General features: G+C 39.0%; 3 protein-coding genes across 8 annotated transcripts; 1 reads left to right on the top strand and 2 right to left on the bottom strand.

Annotated features, from left to right (window-relative positions):
- Positions 1-272: 272 nt before the first annotated feature.
- Positions 273-12,158, bottom strand: slc25a23a (solute carrier family 25 member 23a). Of its 6 annotated transcripts, none has more exons than XM_084098669.1 (12): positions 11,369-12,158; positions 7,825-7,951; positions 6,574-6,661; positions 6,367-6,478; positions 6,115-6,273; positions 4,622-4,774; positions 4,415-4,528; positions 3,617-3,784; positions 3,400-3,550; positions 2,828-2,988; positions 2,499-2,522; positions 273-1,374 (listed from the first exon to the last, which is right to left on the bottom strand). In XM_084098669.1, exons 1-12 carry the CDS (start codon positions 11,534-11,536, stop codon positions 1,297-1,299), a joined length of 1,503 nt encoding a protein of 500 aa, XP_083954795.1. In that variant the 5' UTR covers positions 11,537-12,158; the 3' UTR covers positions 273-1,296. The 6 variants fall into 6 exon arrangements, with proteins under 6 accessions (XP_083954795.1, XP_083954797.1, XP_083954796.1 ...); XM_084098671.1 differs by having other exon boundaries at positions 2,499-2,524; positions 2,834-2,988; XM_084098670.1 differs by having other exon boundaries at positions 7,825-7,948.
- A 1,129-nt stretch (positions 12,159-13,287) lies between these two features.
- Positions 13,288-17,252, top strand: LOC311073213 (regulator of G-protein signaling 4). The gene is made up of 5 exons (XM_084098726.1): positions 13,288-14,355; positions 14,438-14,503; positions 15,784-15,836; positions 15,938-16,101; positions 16,941-17,252. Exons 1-5 carry the CDS (start codon positions 14,312-14,314, stop codon positions 17,088-17,090), a joined length of 477 nt encoding a protein of 158 aa, XP_083954852.1. The 5' UTR covers positions 13,288-14,311; the 3' UTR covers positions 17,091-17,252.
- Positions 17,253-17,520: 268 nt separating this feature from the next.
- On the bottom strand, positions 17,521-18,393 carry cUnh19orf53 (chromosome Un C19orf53 homolog). Its single transcript, XM_084098738.1, has 3 exons — positions 18,249-18,393; positions 17,927-17,982; positions 17,521-17,841 (listed from the first exon to the last, which is right to left on the bottom strand). The coding sequence occupies exons 1-3, from the start codon at positions 18,331-18,333 to the stop codon at positions 17,692-17,694; spliced, it is 291 nt and encodes a 96-aa protein (XP_083954864.1). The 5' UTR covers positions 18,334-18,393; the 3' UTR covers positions 17,521-17,691.
- Between the last annotated feature and the right edge of the window lie 781 nt (positions 18,394-19,174).

Raw genomic sequence — 19,174 nt, 5'->3', positions numbered from 1 at the left:
AGCTGACCAAACGCGACGTACAGAGCTTACTGCTTTGTGAGGGAGCCAATCAGCGACCAGGAGCTTGTGAAATAGACCAATGAGGTTGAAGGAAACGTTGACTGACAATGATGGACGTTCTGATCCGCGTATAGGCAGTTTAGGACCGTATAACCTTGTATTTTCTTTGGCATTTATGCGGTAGTGAAATGGAGTTTCCGTTTAGCAGAGAATCAGAGATGAGCTGAGCTGATGTGATCATGGGAAAGAGCGTAAATGAAGACTCGGTACGATTTAGTTTAGTTTAGTTTAATTTAATTTAACATACATTCTCTTGCATGCATTCAGATATACTTTAGTTTCCTTTCAAAGAAAAAATACACGGCATGACAGTAAAAAAACAAAGCAATCACCATACAATGTTTTTTTGTTTTGTTTACATCGAAATAAAAACAGTAGTCCGTGTCTGAATACACAAAATCACTGGAAATGAGAATGCCCAAACTCGCGTTTTTTCACAGTTGAGTTTCCATACTAACTTTGGGGAAATTTTGAGATTTGATTTGGATATGTAATTATTTTAGCTTATTTAAACTAGCCAGTTGCCTCTAGTTTACTCACTGGCACTGCTGAATTAGGGGGAGGGGCATTCTCATTCTAGAGAGAACTTGATTGGCTACACCTGTGAGTGCAGGATGATGTCATCAATAGTGTTGGTCCGTTTTCTCAGGAGAGAAGACTGGAAAATTTAAATATGTATATCTGCTGAAAGTTTGTGTTGTTAACTGTTGGGAATACAGTAGCATATGGATTAAAAGAAACGAAAATCCAAATTGAGACTTGAATGAAAGGTGTTTGATGGAAATCTGTGGGTGCAGATTCCTGGCAGGAATCTTTATTGTATTGTAACACATCTAAACAGTCTATCTGACTGATATATATATCTGCTGAAAGTGGTGATAAAGTACAGAGCACATTGACCAAGAAGTGACCCTAGCAAACAGTCTTTTGCTTTGTTCTATGTCTTGAAGAGTCAAAAATCACAAAAATGAACACACACACTCTCCCATCCGTAAGTCCATAAGGCGTTCTGCTCCAAATTGTAGGCTACAGCACCTCATTCATTGAGAGTAACAGCTATTTAAACAGATCTCCAATTCATGTAAAGTATGTACTTCGCTGGTGATGGAAAAGTGTGAACTTCTGACTATGTAGTAAGACAGTATGCCCTTACTGGGTCATAAATTGTGTTTTAACATCACAGATATACTATTTGCTTGTTAGCATTAACATCTAGCCAAATGTATTACCTTAAAATTACTTTCGATAATATTTAAAATATTCAAAAACTGTTGTGGAAATTTCGGCCTTGCATTCCTTGATACTTTTCTTCATCTGAAAGAGTCGAAAGAGAGCCATTACAAAAGTCATCTTGTAAAGGGTTGGGGAATATTAGCCGAAAAAAACATGCATGAATGCATGCATTGAAGAACATTTACTGAAAGAAGCATACTATTATAATATCTGACATACTATTTTGCAGGCCTTATTCATAAAACACAAGCACAATCAATTTCTGTGTAAATACATTTTCATAAGTTAACCAATTAAATGTGTTTAATGAATGATACCTTGTGTTTTGACACTATTTAGGGTGGATGGTTTGGAATTTTAGAATCAGTTAAACTGGAGTTCCGGAATCTTCAGTTGAGAATTCCAGAACTCTCGTCTCATTGAGATGATGATGATTTTGGAACACACAAGGGTTTCAGCATTAAACTGCAGGAGCACAGCTGATAAAACACGTGTTTCTGGAAACAGAGGCACTTTCAGTCGTACTGTGAGTTGAAAAGAAGGAAGTTAGTTTTTTGTCCAATCCCGTAGGGTGTTCAGTAGTGTGTGCACTGGGTTACACACACACACACATGCTCGCCCGCTCGCTCACACACACACACACACACACACACTAGGGGTGTAACAATATATTGTGTCACAATTTATCGCAATTCAATGAGAAAAAAATTCAAGTTTTCAGAGTTTTGGTGTCAGTACTACATTAAACTGCTATATATAATGTTGAATATAATGTATAATAATGCAATGGGGGAATATTTGTGGGTCCTGATAATGCTAAATGTTTCTGTTACCATTAAAAGTGGCCTACATTATTTTAAATATATCTAGTCAGTGACAGTGCAAGAATATTCATCTAAAATAATTCTGTATTTTAAGCTTCAGAATCATGAATATGTTTATTCTGGTGTCTCTATTGTCCTGTGCATTGGGTTTCCAGCACTAAGACTATTCATTTAAACCCACAATGTAATATAAAATTTAGCATTTTAATCAACAGTACATTTTTTGTTAACCTTTTACCATATGTCTTGGAGTATCGTGAGTTCAGTATCGTGATTTGTATCGAATCGTGACATGAGGGTACCGTTACACCCCTAACACACACACACACATGCTCACACACACACACAAGCGTCCATTTTACCGCGTCCAGAGGAACGTACCCTGTAAACCTGAATATCATGGTCCTGTTGAGCAACAACACATGAAGAGAACATCATGAACCTCAGGAATTCAGGACAGCACCTCTTAGATTCTGCATATTTCAGTGTTTTAAAACCAGTTCATCGTTCTTCCTCACATCCGCTGTTTTTTTTTTTGGTGAACATCACTCCAGTGTTCGTATATACTGTAGTAGGCATAAATAAACTCTGTCTTTGACCTTTCTTGTCCATTGTTCAACAAAAAAAGGTTTAATTGGAGTCTGTTTCTGTTTCTCCGCACACACACATGACCTGACTCTCTCTCTCTCTCAGGTTCCCACTCCCAGTACTTTCCTCATGTGCTCGTAGACGACGTAGGAGATGCTGACGGCCGGGATGACCTTGAGGAAGTTTGGAGCGATGCCTCGGTAGAGTCCCACCACGCCCTCCTGGGCCACGATACTCCTGAACAGGCTCAGCATGGACATCTGAGGAGCGCCTTTCATTGAGGCTGAGAGAAGAACAGAGGAAACAGAGTCTCAGACGCCAAACGTCTTCAGAATCAGGCTAATTTTAGTATCAATAACACATTTCTGATATAGTACGTCAAAATTACGAGAATACAGTCTTCCGTAAAAGTGTTTTTTTTAGTAAAGAAATGCACTCGTAAAAAAAAGAAAAAAAATTAACTTCTACGGAAGATTGTTTTCTCGTAATTTTGACTTTATTCTCAAAATATTACGACTTTATTCTTGTAATGTTTCGACGTCAATCTGGAAATATTTAGACTTTATTCTCATAATTTTAGTTTTGTTTTCATTGCGGTTCAGGGCTTCCGTAAGAAACGGTGCTTTATTCACAAACGATGCGACATTCGCATATGTAAATTCCCGACTTGTCTGTCTGTGCGTCTGTCCCTCACCCTGGGCCTGCATGCGTGTTCGGATGAGGGCGAGCGGGTAGGACGCCAGCTGTCCACAGGTGCTGGACACCGTCCCACAGCCCACCAGCACCAGGACACCCGGGTCGGGCGAGCCATCGGTGTGACGCTGCAGCCAAGCGTTCTTCAGCGTCTGAGAGAGGAGGACAGAGTGAGGAACAGCCTTTATGAGGGAATTATTCTGAACACACACACACACCTCGTAGACGGCGAGGTCTATGCCCGCATACGGGATGATGCCCAGTATATTGGGCAGGTATCCTTTATAAAAGGCCAGAACGCCCTCCTTCACCAGGATCTGCTTGGCACAGTCCGCCGCGCTCGAATACTGCCCTGTTTTACGAAGAGTGAGACGAGTCTTCAGCACCTGCAGATCCACAGAGAGAGAATCGACACCAGGACAATGTACCGATCAGGAGGCTTCAGGGAAAATATCGCAATAGTAGAAAATAGAAATAGAAAATATAACGAAAGTTTTGCGCAAATCTGTAATAGATATGCGACTAGTGAGACCTTAACATACAGAGTGATCTTGATGTTTACTGTGTGCACTAACCAGCTGCCGTGTGTGTGTATGTGTGTGTGTGTGTATGTACCTACTTAACTATATTTTGGGGACAAATTTGAAGAGAAAAATCTCCAAAAAAATCATTTTATGGTCGTCCTCATTTGTAAATCTGGTATAAAAATAAAGTAATTAAAGGTTTTTTAAAAATGTAAAAATGCAGTAAGTTTTGTGTGATGGTAGGTTTAGGGTTCGGGTTAGTGTGTGTGTGTGATGGTAGGTTTAGGGTTCGGGTTAATGTGTGTGTGAGTGTGTGTGATGGGTAGGTTTAGGCGTCGGCTTAGTGTGTGTGAGTGTGTGTGATGGTAGGTTTAGTGTAAGGAGACAGAATATACAGTTTGTACAGTATAAAAACCATTAGGTCTATGGAATGTCCCCACTTAAATAGCTAAGTAAATGTGTGTGTGTGTGTGTGTGTGTGTGTGTGTTTACCTCCATTGGGTATATGATAGTTTGAGCTGTAGCTCCAGCCAGTGATCCAGCGACGAATCTTTCCTGAACTTTCAGAGTTCCTACTTCTTTACTGCCTCTCATGAAGCGCTTAATCTACAGACACACACACACACACACACACACACAGAAGTGGGCTGAGCTTTGACTGACCATCCACACAGCTGAGTGTAGAAGACAGAGCTGTACCTGTTCGTAGGCCAGGAACTTGATGGCCGTCTCGGGTGCGATCTTCAGCACGTTGATGCCGTTTCCCCTCCACAGCGCAGCGAGTCCTCCTTCCTTCACCATCGCCCGGAGCCCGCGCCACACGTTCCCCTTATCTGAGCTCTGCCCGTGCACCTACACAATCATTCACCTTCAGTTTAGCTTTTAATGCTTCAGTCGAACTAGATAATAACTGAAAAACTGTTGAGTTGCAGTCATATGACCTCCAGGGGTCAGTGTGGTGCTGGATATAATATATTCACACAGACCTAGGCTTTTGTTAGCTTGTCGTTAAAGTCCCCCTGTAGTCAATAATTTTATGCCTTAAAACTCATCTTTGATCACCAAAATGACATCTTTAAACGTTTTTTTTCTGTGAAAAAAACATATCTTCATGTCTTAAAATAGCTTGAATGTAACTTTACACCCTTGCCTCATTTAGTATACGCGGTTCTATGTATATGCAAATGAGCCCCGCCTCCACTCACTCACTCAGCTCAGAGATCCACTCGTTCACACGTTGATCTGATTGGTTACAAGGTAGTTTGTGACGTCAGAAACATCAGTGTTTTTGAGACTGTCTTTGGTTCACTGCTGTTTTAAGGAGAAAATACTCAGCAATGGTGTCGACTTATGAATTTACACATGGTTTGTCTTAAAGCATATTAAAAACACCACACAGACACATAAACAACATTAAAAGCTGGACTTTCACCACAGGGACTTTAAAAGATTGCGATCTTGATTCAAACACCCACATGATCTTATTCCAAAATGACAACGATCCTCCTGTGTCTATTAAACCTTTGACAAAATCACAGTGAATATTCAGATCTGTGTTTGTGCTGCCGCTGAGCCAGAGAGAGCAGTTGTCATGTATTAAACAGCTTCACCAACAGTCTTTTCAACCACACAGTATCATTATGTCTGTGTTACAAATATTCATATAAGTTTATAGTTTGGATATAAACACTGATGTCTATGGTGGTGATCAAAATAGAGTAAATCCCCTTTTGAAAGTAGCATGGCGCTTCAAATAACGATTGTATCAATTACATCGTTACACCAGTAGGTGGCAACAAGTGACTGTTAGAAAATGTAGTTGTCATTGAATCAGTCATTCAAGAGATTTGTTCAAAAAAGCTGTTTCATCCAGTAATGAAACGAGTGAGTCATTGAATCATTCATTGAAACCGATTTTTAAAAAATAATTAATTTAAGATTCATTTAACTCTTTAAATAACAATTTTACATTTTGTCATAACATCAAAACGTTAATTTGTTTAGTTGTCTGTTCAGAAAAAAAATCGTGATTCTCAATTTTTCTTATAATCGTGCAGCAATACTAGATTGTACTGCAGTAGCTAAATTGCTAGCATTTCGAAAGCAAAAGTGAATCTCCAAACGGAAATCTGTCATGAAATTTGCATCAAAGATTGCACAGATCTGTTTAATAGCTTGATGTTTTGTCTCACCTGCATAAAGACCTTGAGTCTGTCGAGCGGCGCTGTTCCTGTCCTGGACACTGATCCCGCCACAGCGCCTGCCATCAGCTGCCGCCACACGAACCCTGACTGCTTCTCCTTCTCCGAGAACTCATCCGGGACCGTCAGATGCTCTCCGATATCCAACATCTACACCAAACGCACAACCGCATTCACACAATGGAGTTAAAGAAAGAAAGAGGCTTGTTTTATAGTCTCAGCTGTGTGCGATTTGCTTCGTACCACAGAGTGTTTCCAAAACTGAGCGATTTCCTCCATGTTGTGCAAAGGGTTAAACAGGAAGTGATCTCGCCACTCCATCCAGTCGATAGTCATGGAATGGTCTTTGTCCATACTGAATGAACACATTTCAGAAGTATTGCATGTCACAGAATCACTTAAAGGCAATTCAAAGCACTTTACATACATGCTAAGCTCAAACACGCGCACCTTTGCAGTATTCTGGCAGCCAGTTCCAACGAGACGTCCACGCCGAGACTGTGTAACGACTGCTGGATCTCCTCAGCGTCAATTTCACCTACAAAACACAAACGCTAATAAGTATAGATACTAACATTGATGCAATAGCATAGCTGCTAACGATACTGTGAGGCTAAGCTAACGAGGATGTAAGTGTTAACAGTAATATCACAGCTGCTAATACGAGCTTAAGAATGATTCCGAAGCATAGATGCTAATTGTAAATTGAGGGTATAGATGCTAACAATGATGCAATAGCACTTACATCACTGTTAGCATAACCTCACAGTATCATTAACGGCTATGCTATTGCATCATTGTTAGCATTGATACTAATGGTAAATTGAGGGTATAGATGTTAACAATGATATAATAGCATAGCCGTTAATGATACTGTGAGGCTATGCTAACAGTGGCGTAAGTGTTAACAGTAATATCACAGCTGCTAATACGAATATGATGTTTTAAAGCTTAAGAATGATTCAAAAGTATAGATGCTAACAGTAAATGTTGGGTATAGATGCTAACAACGATGCAATAGCATAGCTGCTAATGATACTATGAGGTTATGTATAACAGTGATGTAACAGTATTTAAGGTAATATCATAGCTGGTAATGCTAATTTGACGTTATAGATCCTAAAGTATTGAAGCTAATGCTAATATGAGGAAATATATGCTAGCAGTGAGATAAAAATCACAGACGCTAATGCTGATATAAGGTTATAGGTGCCCACAGTGATGTAATGGTATACATTTTAAGACTATTGTGAGGTTATAGATGGAAATATTAATTATTTTATCTATAATTTGAACTTAAAGTAAAATTAGAACATAAAAATTATGTTGCATATTCTAACAGTGTATTAAGGTTACAGACAGATTCTGATCAGTGTTGTTATTGTTAACTAAAACTATTAAAAATAAAGCTGAAATCAAATAAAATATAAGTATTAGATGAAAACCCTAAACTTAAAAACTTAATCAAAATTAAGTTGGCAACTTACTGAAATAAAATAGTTGAAGTATTGCTAAAACTGAAATAAAAATCAATTAAAGCTAAATATAAATATTTTTCTTAAAAAGTAATCAAAATGACAAAAGCACACAATAAAATTACTAAAACTAAAATAAAAAAATGAAAAATAAAATATAAAAATAAAAGCTATAAAAATATTAATAAATATTATAATAGAATAAAATAAGTTGACAGAAACCAACCGTCATTGTTGCGGTCCAAGCTGCGAAACATGAGTTTGAGGCGCTTCTCGTGTGAACGCAGATACTCTGTGAACTCTTCGAAATCCAGCTGACCGTCGTGATTGATGTCTCCAGCTCGAACAACCTGCTGAATATATGGGCATACAGAGAGAGAGAGAGAGAGAGAGAGAGAGAGAAGGGGGGAAAGAGGGATGCCAGGAAACATTAGGAGAGGTGGGATGAGGGGTGCAAATGAAGAAGAAAAGCACATTAAAATTATGCAAAGCCACCAGCCCACCAGCAATCAGAGCTCAGACGGTTAGTTTCTGACATTAACCCTTACACGCACACCTCTCGGGTCTTTAATGACGTGGGACGTCATTCACTAACCTCCTCCTCATTCATTTTTTTAAAGTTAGACATTAACCTTCCTAGTATTCCTCAATCAATTCATTATAAACAACATATCAAGGAAAAAATAAATTTTAAAAGAGTTCCTGTTTTCCCCTTCATTTTGTATAAAAATTGTATAGGGTCGCTAATGACCCGAGGTGTGTAACAGTGTAAGTGTATGTTTTCTGCACAACAATAAGGCCTTGTCCACACTAACGCGCTTTCGTTTGAAAAACGCATCTTTTTCTCTCTGGTTTGGCCATTCGCATACATTGAGACACAGAGTTTATTGCTCTCAGAGGTATATGAAAACGATGACATAAGTTTAGTCATGTGACGCATATTGAACCCATAGACATCTATATGCTTTATATGCTTATTTATATGTTTAATGCTTTTATGAGGGTTTATGCATGCGCAGTAAGAAGAATTTAGCGGTTTTCAGACGTTTTAGTGTGGAGGAGAAACCTTTAGAAAACGCTTAAAAACGCTAATGTGGACTGAGAGCGTTTTGAAACTAAAATGCCGTTTCCAAATCTATCCGGATTAATACAAGGCCTAATGAATCTTAGATGACTAAATAAGTGCAGTGCACTTTTATTCCACAAGGTGGAACTGTCCGAAACACTATGATGAAGTGAAGTTTCACTCATAGTTACTGCAGGCAGAAAACAAAAGAATAGGAGGAATCATCAGCAAAACTTGAAACTGCTCAGTGATTTACTGCAGAGCAAGCGCTGAACACAATCGATGGTGGATCTGGTGAAGAAGCTGCCGGCGATCAAAATGTTGATTTTAAGGGTGTTTGAGATTGTGAATATGATCCAGATGTTGAATGTACTGGGAAATGAGCTCTGACGAGGACAGTGATGATAGTATAAAACATCTGCTCAAACTGAACCCTTCCAAAGCTCCAAAAGATAACAAAATATGCTTTATTTTATTCTTCCGTAATTGTTACTCTAATATCGGGAGAGTTTTATTAATCTGGCCATCTATTATCGCAACAGGTAGAGATCCATCTCTGTTAGTTATAGATTCATGCATTTAAGGGTTAGTTATAGATTCATGCATTTAAGGGTTAATCACTGAATCTGAACATAGTTATCAAATGAAAACAACAGAGAAAGCCAAGCGCAGAACAGTAGCCTGATAATGAGTTCTTAAAGGGATAGTTCACCCAAAACTCACCATTCACTCACCCTCAGAGTTTCCCAGGAGTAAATACGACTCGTTCAATTTTTGATTAGGAAACTTGTATTTACGATAAGCCCAATAGCATCCTAGACAGCAAAGTAGTGTCGGCCCAGATCCGGCCCACATCTGGACGGCGTTGAATCCACAATTACCGGATCTGGACCGACACTATATTTCTGTCTGGGATGTGAAGGCAGCATAAATATTTCTGACGTGATTCTATCCATCATTTCTGTGCTAGAGAGTTGTGGAAATAATCATGCATCTGGCTCTGAACTACAAATTAGAAGAAAAAAAATACAAAAGAAATTACAAACGCATGTTTTTTTCAGGGAGTCGCCCCGTGACATGCTGTTCCCAGCGCAGCATGTCTGAACGAGTTTAACCTGAGCTGTGCAAACTTGGAGGATTAGAGACGCATTTCGCCGCAGGTCTCAGGCTTTTGGGTTTTAAAATCAAGCTCAATTTTATGGTGTGAGGACATTGTGAACAAACTGACCCACATTGACTAAATAATAAATGAATCAGGATGTACAGGTTACTGTCGCTTTAAATCCACACTGGCACTCATTCCAGTGTTCAAGGCAAAACCAGGCCATTATTCCCACAATCTCTGGCATGTTATAGAGTAAACTGCCCTGTAAGAGAACATCTGCCAGTAATTTCCCTCATTTAACTAACTTTGCCGCCTCTGTGGGTAGTAGACGTCTACACAATGTGTGTTGTGTTTATTTATGTGAGCCAGCAGTCACATGGTATTTACTCTCACATGGATCGCCTCCAAGACGCTGACCTTTTGCACACTCTACAGTCAACGTGTGTATTTCTGTGAGCATGCGTGTGAAGTTCAACACTTTCATCTCAATATACATTCATCCTCATGCATAATGCAAATACATAAACACATGCATTGCACACGTGTCAACTTTAACATCCAAACCTCAACAAGCACGATATAACACTACTTCAAGTCAAAAAAATCAATGACACAAGATGTTCGCAGGCAAACAGATCAATAACCTAATCAATCGTGCTGGACTATAACCTACAGGTTTAGAGTGCAGTGTGTTGGTATATAAACAGCATGCCATGGAGAGATTAGATAACTCAGATTAATTCAACGCCTATGTGTGTCTGTTTTGATAACTTCTCATTGTTTTGGGTTTGACCTGCTGGCATTATATCATAGCAAGAAACAGTGATTTGAGCAAATCACTAGACCAAAGTGTGAGCAAAAATAGTGATTGACTTGGCAAACCCCATTATCTTATGCTTAAGATCATGCACCGCTGGTGATGTGGGTAGACGGTTCACACTAGTGCTGGATTATGTCAGATGGCAGGTGATGCTGATTTAGTGCCAGCGGGTGATGTTGCCCTTCCTCAGTTCCTGCCACTGACCTTGAGATCATTAACTATTAAGCTCATAAACTGGTTCATTAGTGCTGCAGGACATACTCTTATTATCTGCCCTGTTCCTGACCCCGGCCTTGGAAACCAGCTTTGAAGTCTTTTACCATATGAAGCACTGAGAGTTTGAGTATGTTGGTAAGGGTTAGCCGTATAATGGGTAATACTCTCACTAATGGCTCCAGCACATCTATTTCTAATCTAAGCTAAACATCAGACGCAAGTACACAATGTCCAGTACATGATTTAGGACGCAGCCTTTATCTTTAGACTTGAGCTGGGATAGCCCCGCCCACTGTGCATTGTGCAATCTCATTGGTCCATCAATGAATAATAAGCATCAAATAGAATCTGATTGGCTGCGATTGTATCGCGTACTGCAGCATTTTCACTTTCAGTATTTAGACAAATTACGCTGAGGATCACGTGACCCGCTGGAGGTGCATGTTATTATCTCCAAATCTGCCATTAAACCATAAACCTGTCTATTCATAGACAGTTAACCTGTTCTATAAATAGGCTGCCCTTCCGTGTTGTGTGTGTATTGGGTTTCTTTTCTTCCGTACCTCCTCCACGGAGCTCCACGACACCCCGCGGGCGGCGAGCCCGATCCGCAGCTCGTTCACATCGATCCTCCCGTCCTTGTTCAGGTCTAGTTGCTCGAAGAGTTCGGCCCAGAGACGCTCGCGCTCGGGATCGGTACCGCTGTCCTGGCAACGCGCCCTCGTCCACATGATGATGGTGTATTATCCGCACGGTGACGGTCACCCGTGGAAACGCATCGGTCAAAAAGACGGAAGACCTTCGCGTTCAGCGCGCGTCCAAAAAAGGAGCTGTTCGCGAAATAAACCCCCCCGGGGAAACCAAACGGTGTGTGTGTGTGTACCGCTACGAGAACCAGGAAGCTTTCACAATCATGAATACTGCTCTTCCAAGACATCCACGCGAAATCCACCTGTTTGTATCCATAAGCACAGCGATGTTTTAAAGGGAGCTGAAAGTACCGCGCATTAAAACATGATGAGCGCGCGCGCGCGTGTGTGTGTGTCGAGGACTGCAGTGAGTTACTGCTGCCGCAACTCACCGATACAACAGCGGCTTCAGATTACACCCTCAGGAGGGGCTTCCTAACAGCATATGGGTGATACAAGCAGATGTGGACAAACTATCCTGAAGTATCAAGAGAGAAACAGTGTTAAATCTGGACTAATTATTAAATGCAGCGATGCTTTCTGAGTCAATCACCAATGCAGATAAATGGCATACAGTAGGCTAGTTGCGCGCTGAGGTGTTTTGTAAATATAAATACAAGTACACTTAAGGTTGTCATTATCCTGGTTAAATAGTACTTTAAATTACATTAAAAAAAGAGAAAAAATACAATTCTATTTTGCATTTTTCATCATTGTAGCCAAATGTTCTGAATAAATCTTTAGGGCATTTTTACATTTATTCCAAAACAATAATTAAAGGCAGTAACAATTTAAACAATATATTTTCATTTGTGACCTGATGTGCAGTTGTTCTTTTTAATAGTAAACTTATTTTCGGACCATCAGTCATCAAGCTCGGTAAACAAAGACATGAAGATGTAGACTACCTTTAATTTCCCCAAGCTGATCGCTCACTAAACCCTCTGTCATCATGCTTTCAGGTCCTTTCAAGTTTGATTTTGACGTGACAAAGTGGTGATGATAAGTGTGCGTTGTTTACTTGCTTTTTAATAAGGCCATCATTTTGCTGACTCGCGAACGCGCACGAAAAAAAGAGGCGGGATTTATCGCACCGATCACAAACCAATCACAGCGCGATGGAGGCATTGCCTCCTCTTTGCCTCATTCATTCTCAATTACATATTTCAACTTTTTTTCCTTGAACTGAAAATTATTCATGCCTTAAAATAGCTTGAATGTAACTCGACACCCTTGCCTCATTTAGTGAACGCGGTTCTATGAATATGCAAATGAGCCCCGCCTCCACTCACTCACAGCAGCTCAGAGATCCACTCGTTCACACGTTGATCTGATTGGTTAAAAGGTAGTTTGTGACGTCAGAAACACCAGCGTTTTTGAGACTGTCTTTGGTTCACTGCAGTTTTAAGGAGAAAATACTCAACAATGGTGTCGACTTATGAATTTACACATGGTTTGTCTTAAAGCATATTAAAAACACCACACAGACATATAAACAACATTAAAGGCTGGGTTTTCACCACAGGGGGAATTTAAGGTTTAGGAGGAAGTGGGTTTGCATGATTTCAGAATATGTTTCAGTTAGTCTATCAGAAGAACCACAGTGTTGTGAACAGGAGAAAAAAAATAAAGTCCTGTTCACACCAATAAGGATAACTATATTAGCGTCCACACCAGTGGATATGGCTCTGTTTATTTTAAGCCGGTGCTCATCTGCCGCTTTAAATATAAAAAATAAAATAAAATCGCTCTGAAAGTGATTCCAACGCTATGATTTCTCTGTGAACTCTGCTGTTCTTTAATATTGAGAACAATTTTTAGAACTAACTTTATATTGTTATCCTTATAGTTATCATTGGTGTGAACGGACCTTAAGAGTAGACAAACACATCTAAAATAAAAAAATTGCTGGTTTTGTGTGGTTAGATGGTCCAAACTGGTTGTTTATGATCATAAGCCGGTCTAGATGAGCTAAACTGTGAACCAATTTTTGATCTGTATAGAGACCATAATGATCAGTTTGGTTAGACCTAGTAGTCTCCAGAAAAGCTAATATGTGGTAAAAACCAGTTTGACCACCTTAAAGGGTGGATATTCACCCAAATATTCTGACAATATTTACTCACCCTAACGTTTGCATATGACTGTCTTTCTTCCATGGAGCACAAACAAGAAGCTATCTGTATAAAAGTTAAAAAAAAAATGAACAGGGACGAATAATATCATTTCATATTTGAAGATTCATTTGTCATTTGATTGATTTATGTGAGGAACAGCCCTTTTTCTTCTGAAACTATCCCTTTTGTTTGTTCTCAGTTTTCCAGCAGTGTCTGAAAGAGAAAATGAAGCAACATGAGAACAATAATCAGTGTTTTTGTATGTGAAATAAAGCTTCACATACACACTCTTGGGACATCAAGGGCTTATTTTACATCTTGTGAAAAGGGTATTATAACACCCCTTTGAATGCTAATCGAGCTCAACAAATGTCAGTGACTGGAAACAAGCTATATTCCATGAATTCATGCTAGGATCAGCACACAGATAACACACTGCACACCTGTTCCTTCAGTCGCCTTTCCCGACACACATACAGGTGATACACACACACACTCTCTGAACAGGGCCGCTGTCAGCTGCTGTTCACACTAACTGTATGAACGTCAACACGAAGCACAGTCATTGTGTTGTTCTCGCCCGACAGCTGTGCGTGTTGTTTTATACCCGCAGGATCAGATTGATGTCTCTATATAAGAGCAGGACGCAGGCGCTGGAGGCGTTTGATTGTGTCTTCGAGGTCGGTTCTCAGGTCGTGCGATGTGTAAGGGGTTGTCCGCCATCCCCTCCTCATGCCTGGAGAAGTGAGTATCCGTGCTTGTGTAAACACAGGTGTTACTGCAGCATGAAATTGTTTATGGGTGTGAAAGTGTCTTGATGTTTCAGGGCGAAGGGCATGAGGGTCAAGCTGTCCCACCTGGCCGAAAAACAGGACTGGGTTCACAAACACAGGTAACACAACTGCACTGCTCTCATTTAAAGGCATTTTATGGGTTCAGGTCAAGTTAAGCTCAATCAACAGCATTCGTGGAATAATGTTGATGATTACCACAAAAATGTCCACATTCACTCCTTTTCTTTACAAAAAAATCTTGACGTAAGGCTCGTTCACACTAATAACGATAACGTTTTATTATAAGCTTGTAATTAGGGTCTGTAAACATTAAAATACCATTTCAATAATAAAGCCCACAAGATGTAAACAATATGTGTGTTAACATTATTTTAGAGTAAACAAAATTGCGTACTAACCTTAATGTATAGAGTTATAAAGGCAACAACTTCTTTACAGGCCTTAACCTTCTGGTGCAGTTGGGTAATTTTTGACGGAAAATTTTAACGTTTTCCCATCGGAATGGTACGAAACATGGTAAAGGTTTTGGCACTTGCTATGTGAACACACACACACACACACACCGAATATGATTTGAAAAGGTTAAATGGTCCTGAAAAGAATAGTTATGCTTGTACTGTTCACACAGTCAAAAAATGTTGACCGCATTAGAAATGAATGGGAAACGAGTTTCATCTAGTGGAAACGTTTGGTACTGCACCCGAACAAAATCTTACTGAAAGCAAATATTTTGAGATATCAACCTCAAATTTGGAACACAACTTGTTTGGCTTTGACTTTCTCAGTACTTAGAGTAAAACATACTTTGGAAAATATAAATTTCATATAAAAAAGTAGCATAGTATTTTTCTACGATTTACGACAGTTTAAGTTGGTTTTCAGGTCTATGCTGAATGAATGGATTATATATCATTTATAAATGATAGTTTATAACTATAAACTATAATTTATAGGCCTACTTATAAATATGATTTAGTACCATAAAATCCAATTAAAAATACAAAATATTACATAAAAAAAAAACATTGAAATAAAATATACGGTAGTTATACGGTAGATCCAGACCGACCGTTAAACATGGCGACTGAGAACTTTGACGCAGAAATAGCTATTACAGACTATTTAATGTTAATTAAAATAAAATAAAAAAGTAGATAAAAATGTAGGCTATGCTTCACGTTTCTGATTTTTTTTTTTTAATATATAAATCTAGCGCCTCACCAATGACTTTCTTTGTAAGAAAACGAGGTGCGCGTCGAGGTCATTTTTGTGGTAATAAAATACTATCGATTGAGGGTAGCTACATTTTAAATTAATAAATTACAGTATTAATTTAAGACATAAAGAAGCTCAACAAAGTATATATATTTTTCTTCAGAGCGAATGAGGAGAAGCTGCCTCAGGACTTGGAGTCTCTGCTCAACAGCAAACGTGAGATGACAAACAGTAGCTAAACTTTCACTTCTGTGTTTAAAGCTGAAACTCATCGGCTTCATCCGTGTGTTGTTAACCTTTCCTCGGCCTCTCCGCAGTGGGCGTCCAGGCCTTCCGCTGGTTCCTGCGCTCAGAGTTCAGCGAGGAGAACCTGGAGTTCTGGCTGGCGTGTGAGGAATACAAGAACTCATCCGGGTCCAAACTGGCGGGAAAAGCCCAGAGCATCTACAACCAGTTCATCAACCCTGAAGCTCCTCGCGAGGTGAGAGACCCCCGAATCAAGGACAAAAAAAACAAGTGAATTATTTAAACTAAATGTTTTAATTTTACGCAAATAAATAAAAATATTTATAATTATACATTTTAGGGCTGTCAAATCAATTAGTTGCATATAACATTAAAAAAATTTTGTTAAGTGTGTGCTGTATATTTGACAGCACTAATATTAGTGTGTGTGTGTGTGTGTATATATATATATATATATACATTAGCATGGTAACTCTTTACAATAAAGTTCATTAGTTAACATCCTTATTTAACATGAACTAAGAATGAACAATACTTCTACAGCATTTATTAATCTTAGTTAATATTAATTTCAACATTTACTAATACATTATTAAAATCAAAAGTTGTGTTTGTTGACACTTAATGCACTGTGAACTAACATGAACGATGAAGAGATGAATTTTTAGTAACTAACATTAACAAAGATTAATTAATACTGTAACAAATGTATTGCTCATTGTTTAGTTCATTTTAGTAAATACATTAATGAACCTTATTTTTAAGTGTCACCATTAATTTTTTAATATACTTATTTATTAAAATGTACAGATAACATAATATGTATACGTATTACATATAACATGGACAATAATTTTATTTAAATCTGTATAATGATGCATTTATTTAAATAGTTTTACTTAAAATATGTATATTTTTGCATCGCAAGAGAATTTGCCGAGAAATGTGCAACTGTAAAACGTTACAATGCAAAACATCCTTATGGTCCTAAAAAGAGGCTTGGTTTAATTGTTCTGAAGTGAACCATGAGCCAGACATGTTCTCGACTCTCAGCTGACGGTGAATGTTCCTCAGGTGAATCTGGACAGCGAGACGCGCGAGGGGTTGACGGGGCTGATGCAGGAGCCCACGGCGGACACGTTTGAGGAGGCTCAGCATCGCATCTTCTCCCTGATGGCCAAAGACTCGTTCCCACGCTTCCAGCGCTCCCTCAGAGTCCTGTGAACCCTCGGCTCAGGCTTTAGTTAACTGTAGAGATGCTGAGCCTCGCTCAGGTAGGGCATAGTGTAGTAGGACATCAACTCTTCAGCCATGTTAAAACTTGTGTAATCACTCACTGTGCCTTTGTATGTTTAAACCTGGTGATTTAATAAAGTAACTTGCATCAAAATGGGCGTGGTGTGCAATGAAAGCAAGCTGTCAATCACACTGAGAGCCAATCAGTGGCGAGAAAATAAAGCAGGGAGGAAAACCTTCAGGGATTTTACACTCACAGACTAATTAAGTGTGTGGTTGCTTAACAGTGGAAAAACTTGCTCTGGTTTATGAGATAAACACACAAAGGAGGGAAAGAGGCTATAAAACCAGCATACGCTCATAAAATCAAGCAGATTTAAGTGCTTGCCCCTGACAAAATCACTGTCACCAGGCTAAATTTGTTCAAATGAATATATTATGAAAGGTCACAATCATTTTACAAATAACAGTCACAGGTCTTAAGGATCATGGCCTGTTGTACAGTATCAGTCAATGGGAAGTTGTGTTTTTATATGGCTGTATTTGGCCATCTGTCGTGTTATTTAGATGATAAAAAAAAAAAAAAAAGTTATTTAGATGATCCAGGAGCTGATTTTGGGTGTCCGGGTGTCCCGCTTTTCCCTGGGGTTTTCAGCACACTCAGTTTCTTATGAAGAGTCAAGCTGGCCTTCTGTGTGACTTCATGCTCAATCCTGTTCCTGATGGCCACCTCCAAACCCTGCACAAGCGATACACGCACACCCATTAAATCGCTATTATTGGACACACACGGGGTTTAAAGGAGGACTGGATCCTGTCTTTACCTTCTTCAGCTTCTGCTGTTGGACCACTTGTGCTTTTTTGGGTGCGATGATCCTTCCTGGAACAAACAGGGTACTGAATACACTCATGTGGCTATTTCTGAACAGCATACTATTTCTGTCATAGAATGATATAAAGTAGTAATAATATACTAGAATGCGGTTCCGAATTCAGCAATGGTGATTTTATTTACGCAGAAAAAGTGCGCATGCGCGTCTGTACATTAGCAAATGCGTTCACTTAGCACGCTGCTAATAAGGAGTCTCTGTTTAGCGCTTTTACGTTCAGAAGAACAGCGTCTCCTCAAAAACAAAAGATGTTTACCTCCTTTCTTCAGTCCTTTCGGTTTTTGTATATGCTTTTTCGCTCCAACCCGCTGCGCTTTAAATTTCTGTTTGCCTTGCGCCATTTCTAGTCTGATGGAAACCGGAAGCAGAAAGACGCAAGACTCGAAACATAATAAAAGTCTTTAAAAACCTCTGGAGTGTAATCTAAAATAAAAGTCTCTTCTGAACGACAGAATGGAATATCAGTTATGCTTTCTCAATAGTGTGTGTGTGTGTGTGTGTGTGTGTGTGTGTGTGTGTGTGTGTGTGTGTGTGTGTGTGTGTGTGTGTGTGTGTGTGTGTGTGTGTGTGTGTGTGGACATGTTTTTCTACACCGGTGGGGACTTAAACCTGAATGCACACAGACTCCTGGGGACTAGTGTCACCATGGGGACCTAAATTGAGGTCCCCATGGGTACAAAAGCTTATAAATCATACAGAATTAGTTTTTTTGAAAATGTAAAAATGCAGAATGTCTCCTGTGATGGGTAGGTTTAGGGATAGGGGCAGTGTAAGGGGATAGAATATACAGTTTGTACAGTATAAAAACCATTACGTCTATGGAGAGTCCTCACAAAGATAGTGCACCAGACATAGTGTGTGTGTGTGAGTGTGAGTGTGTGTGTGTGTGTGTAAATAACAATCATTATCAATTAAATGTACGTTAATTAATTAATTTTAAACAACACAGTAAATTTATCCAGTAAATGAAATAGAAACTAATATGTTATATATAATTTATTTTATTTAGTGTGTGTGTGTATACTGTTACATACCATTCACACTCGGATTTTAACTTAGTAAATATATTTAATAATTTTCTGTAAATATGTCTTGACAGCTTGACCAAAAAAACTCAAAATAGCATTCATATTTTATATTACTTTCAGTTCATTATTCACATTAGAAGAGAATTTTGCATCA

The sequence above is a fragment of the Abramis brama genome, assembly GCF_963993115.1.
Source record: "Abramis brama genome assembly, chromosome: 2".
In the NCBI taxonomy this organism is placed as follows: domain Eukaryota; kingdom Metazoa; phylum Chordata; class Actinopteri; order Cypriniformes; family Leuciscidae; genus Abramis; species Abramis brama.
This window is presented reverse-complemented; position numbering and strand designations above follow the sequence as displayed.

Bases quoted from the DNA above. Each gene is read 5' to 3' on its own strand.
- cUnh19orf53 (XM_084098738.1), bottom strand. From the start codon at position 18,333: ATGGCGCAAGGCAAACAGAAATTTAAAGCGCAGCGGGTTGGAGCGAAA. The intron at 17,983-18,248 runs GTAAACATCTTT...TGTTTGTTCCAG, and splicing joins GAAAGGACTGAAGAAAGGAG to GAAGGATCATCGCACCCAAA. The intron at 17,842-17,926 runs GTAAAGACAGGA...TCGCTTGTGCAG, and splicing joins AACAGCAGAAGCTGAAGAAG to GGTTTGGAGGTGGCCATCAG.
- LOC311073213 (XM_084098726.1), top strand. From the start codon at position 14,312: ATGTGTAAGGGGTTGTCCGCCATCCCCTCCTCATGCCTGGAGAA. The intron at 14,356-14,437 runs GTGAGTATCCGT...TTGATGTTTCAG, and splicing joins CCCTCCTCATGCCTGGAGAA to GGCGAAGGGCATGAGGGTCA. The intron at 15,837-15,937 runs GTGAGATGACAA...GCCTCTCCGCAG, and splicing joins GTCTCTGCTCAACAGCAAAC to TGGGCGTCCAGGCCTTCCGC.
- slc25a23a (XM_084098667.1), bottom strand. From the start codon at position 11,536: ATGTGGACGAGGGCGCGTTGCCAGGACAGCGGTACCGATCCCGAGCGC. The intron at 6,662-7,824 runs GTTGGTTTCTGT...TGTGTTTTGTAG, and splicing joins CTTGGACCGCAACAATGACG to GTGAAATTGACGCTGAGGAG. The intron at 3,785-4,414 runs GTAAACACACAC...GTGGATCTGCAG, and splicing joins CTATCATATACCCAATGGAG to GTGCTGAAGACTCGTCTCAC.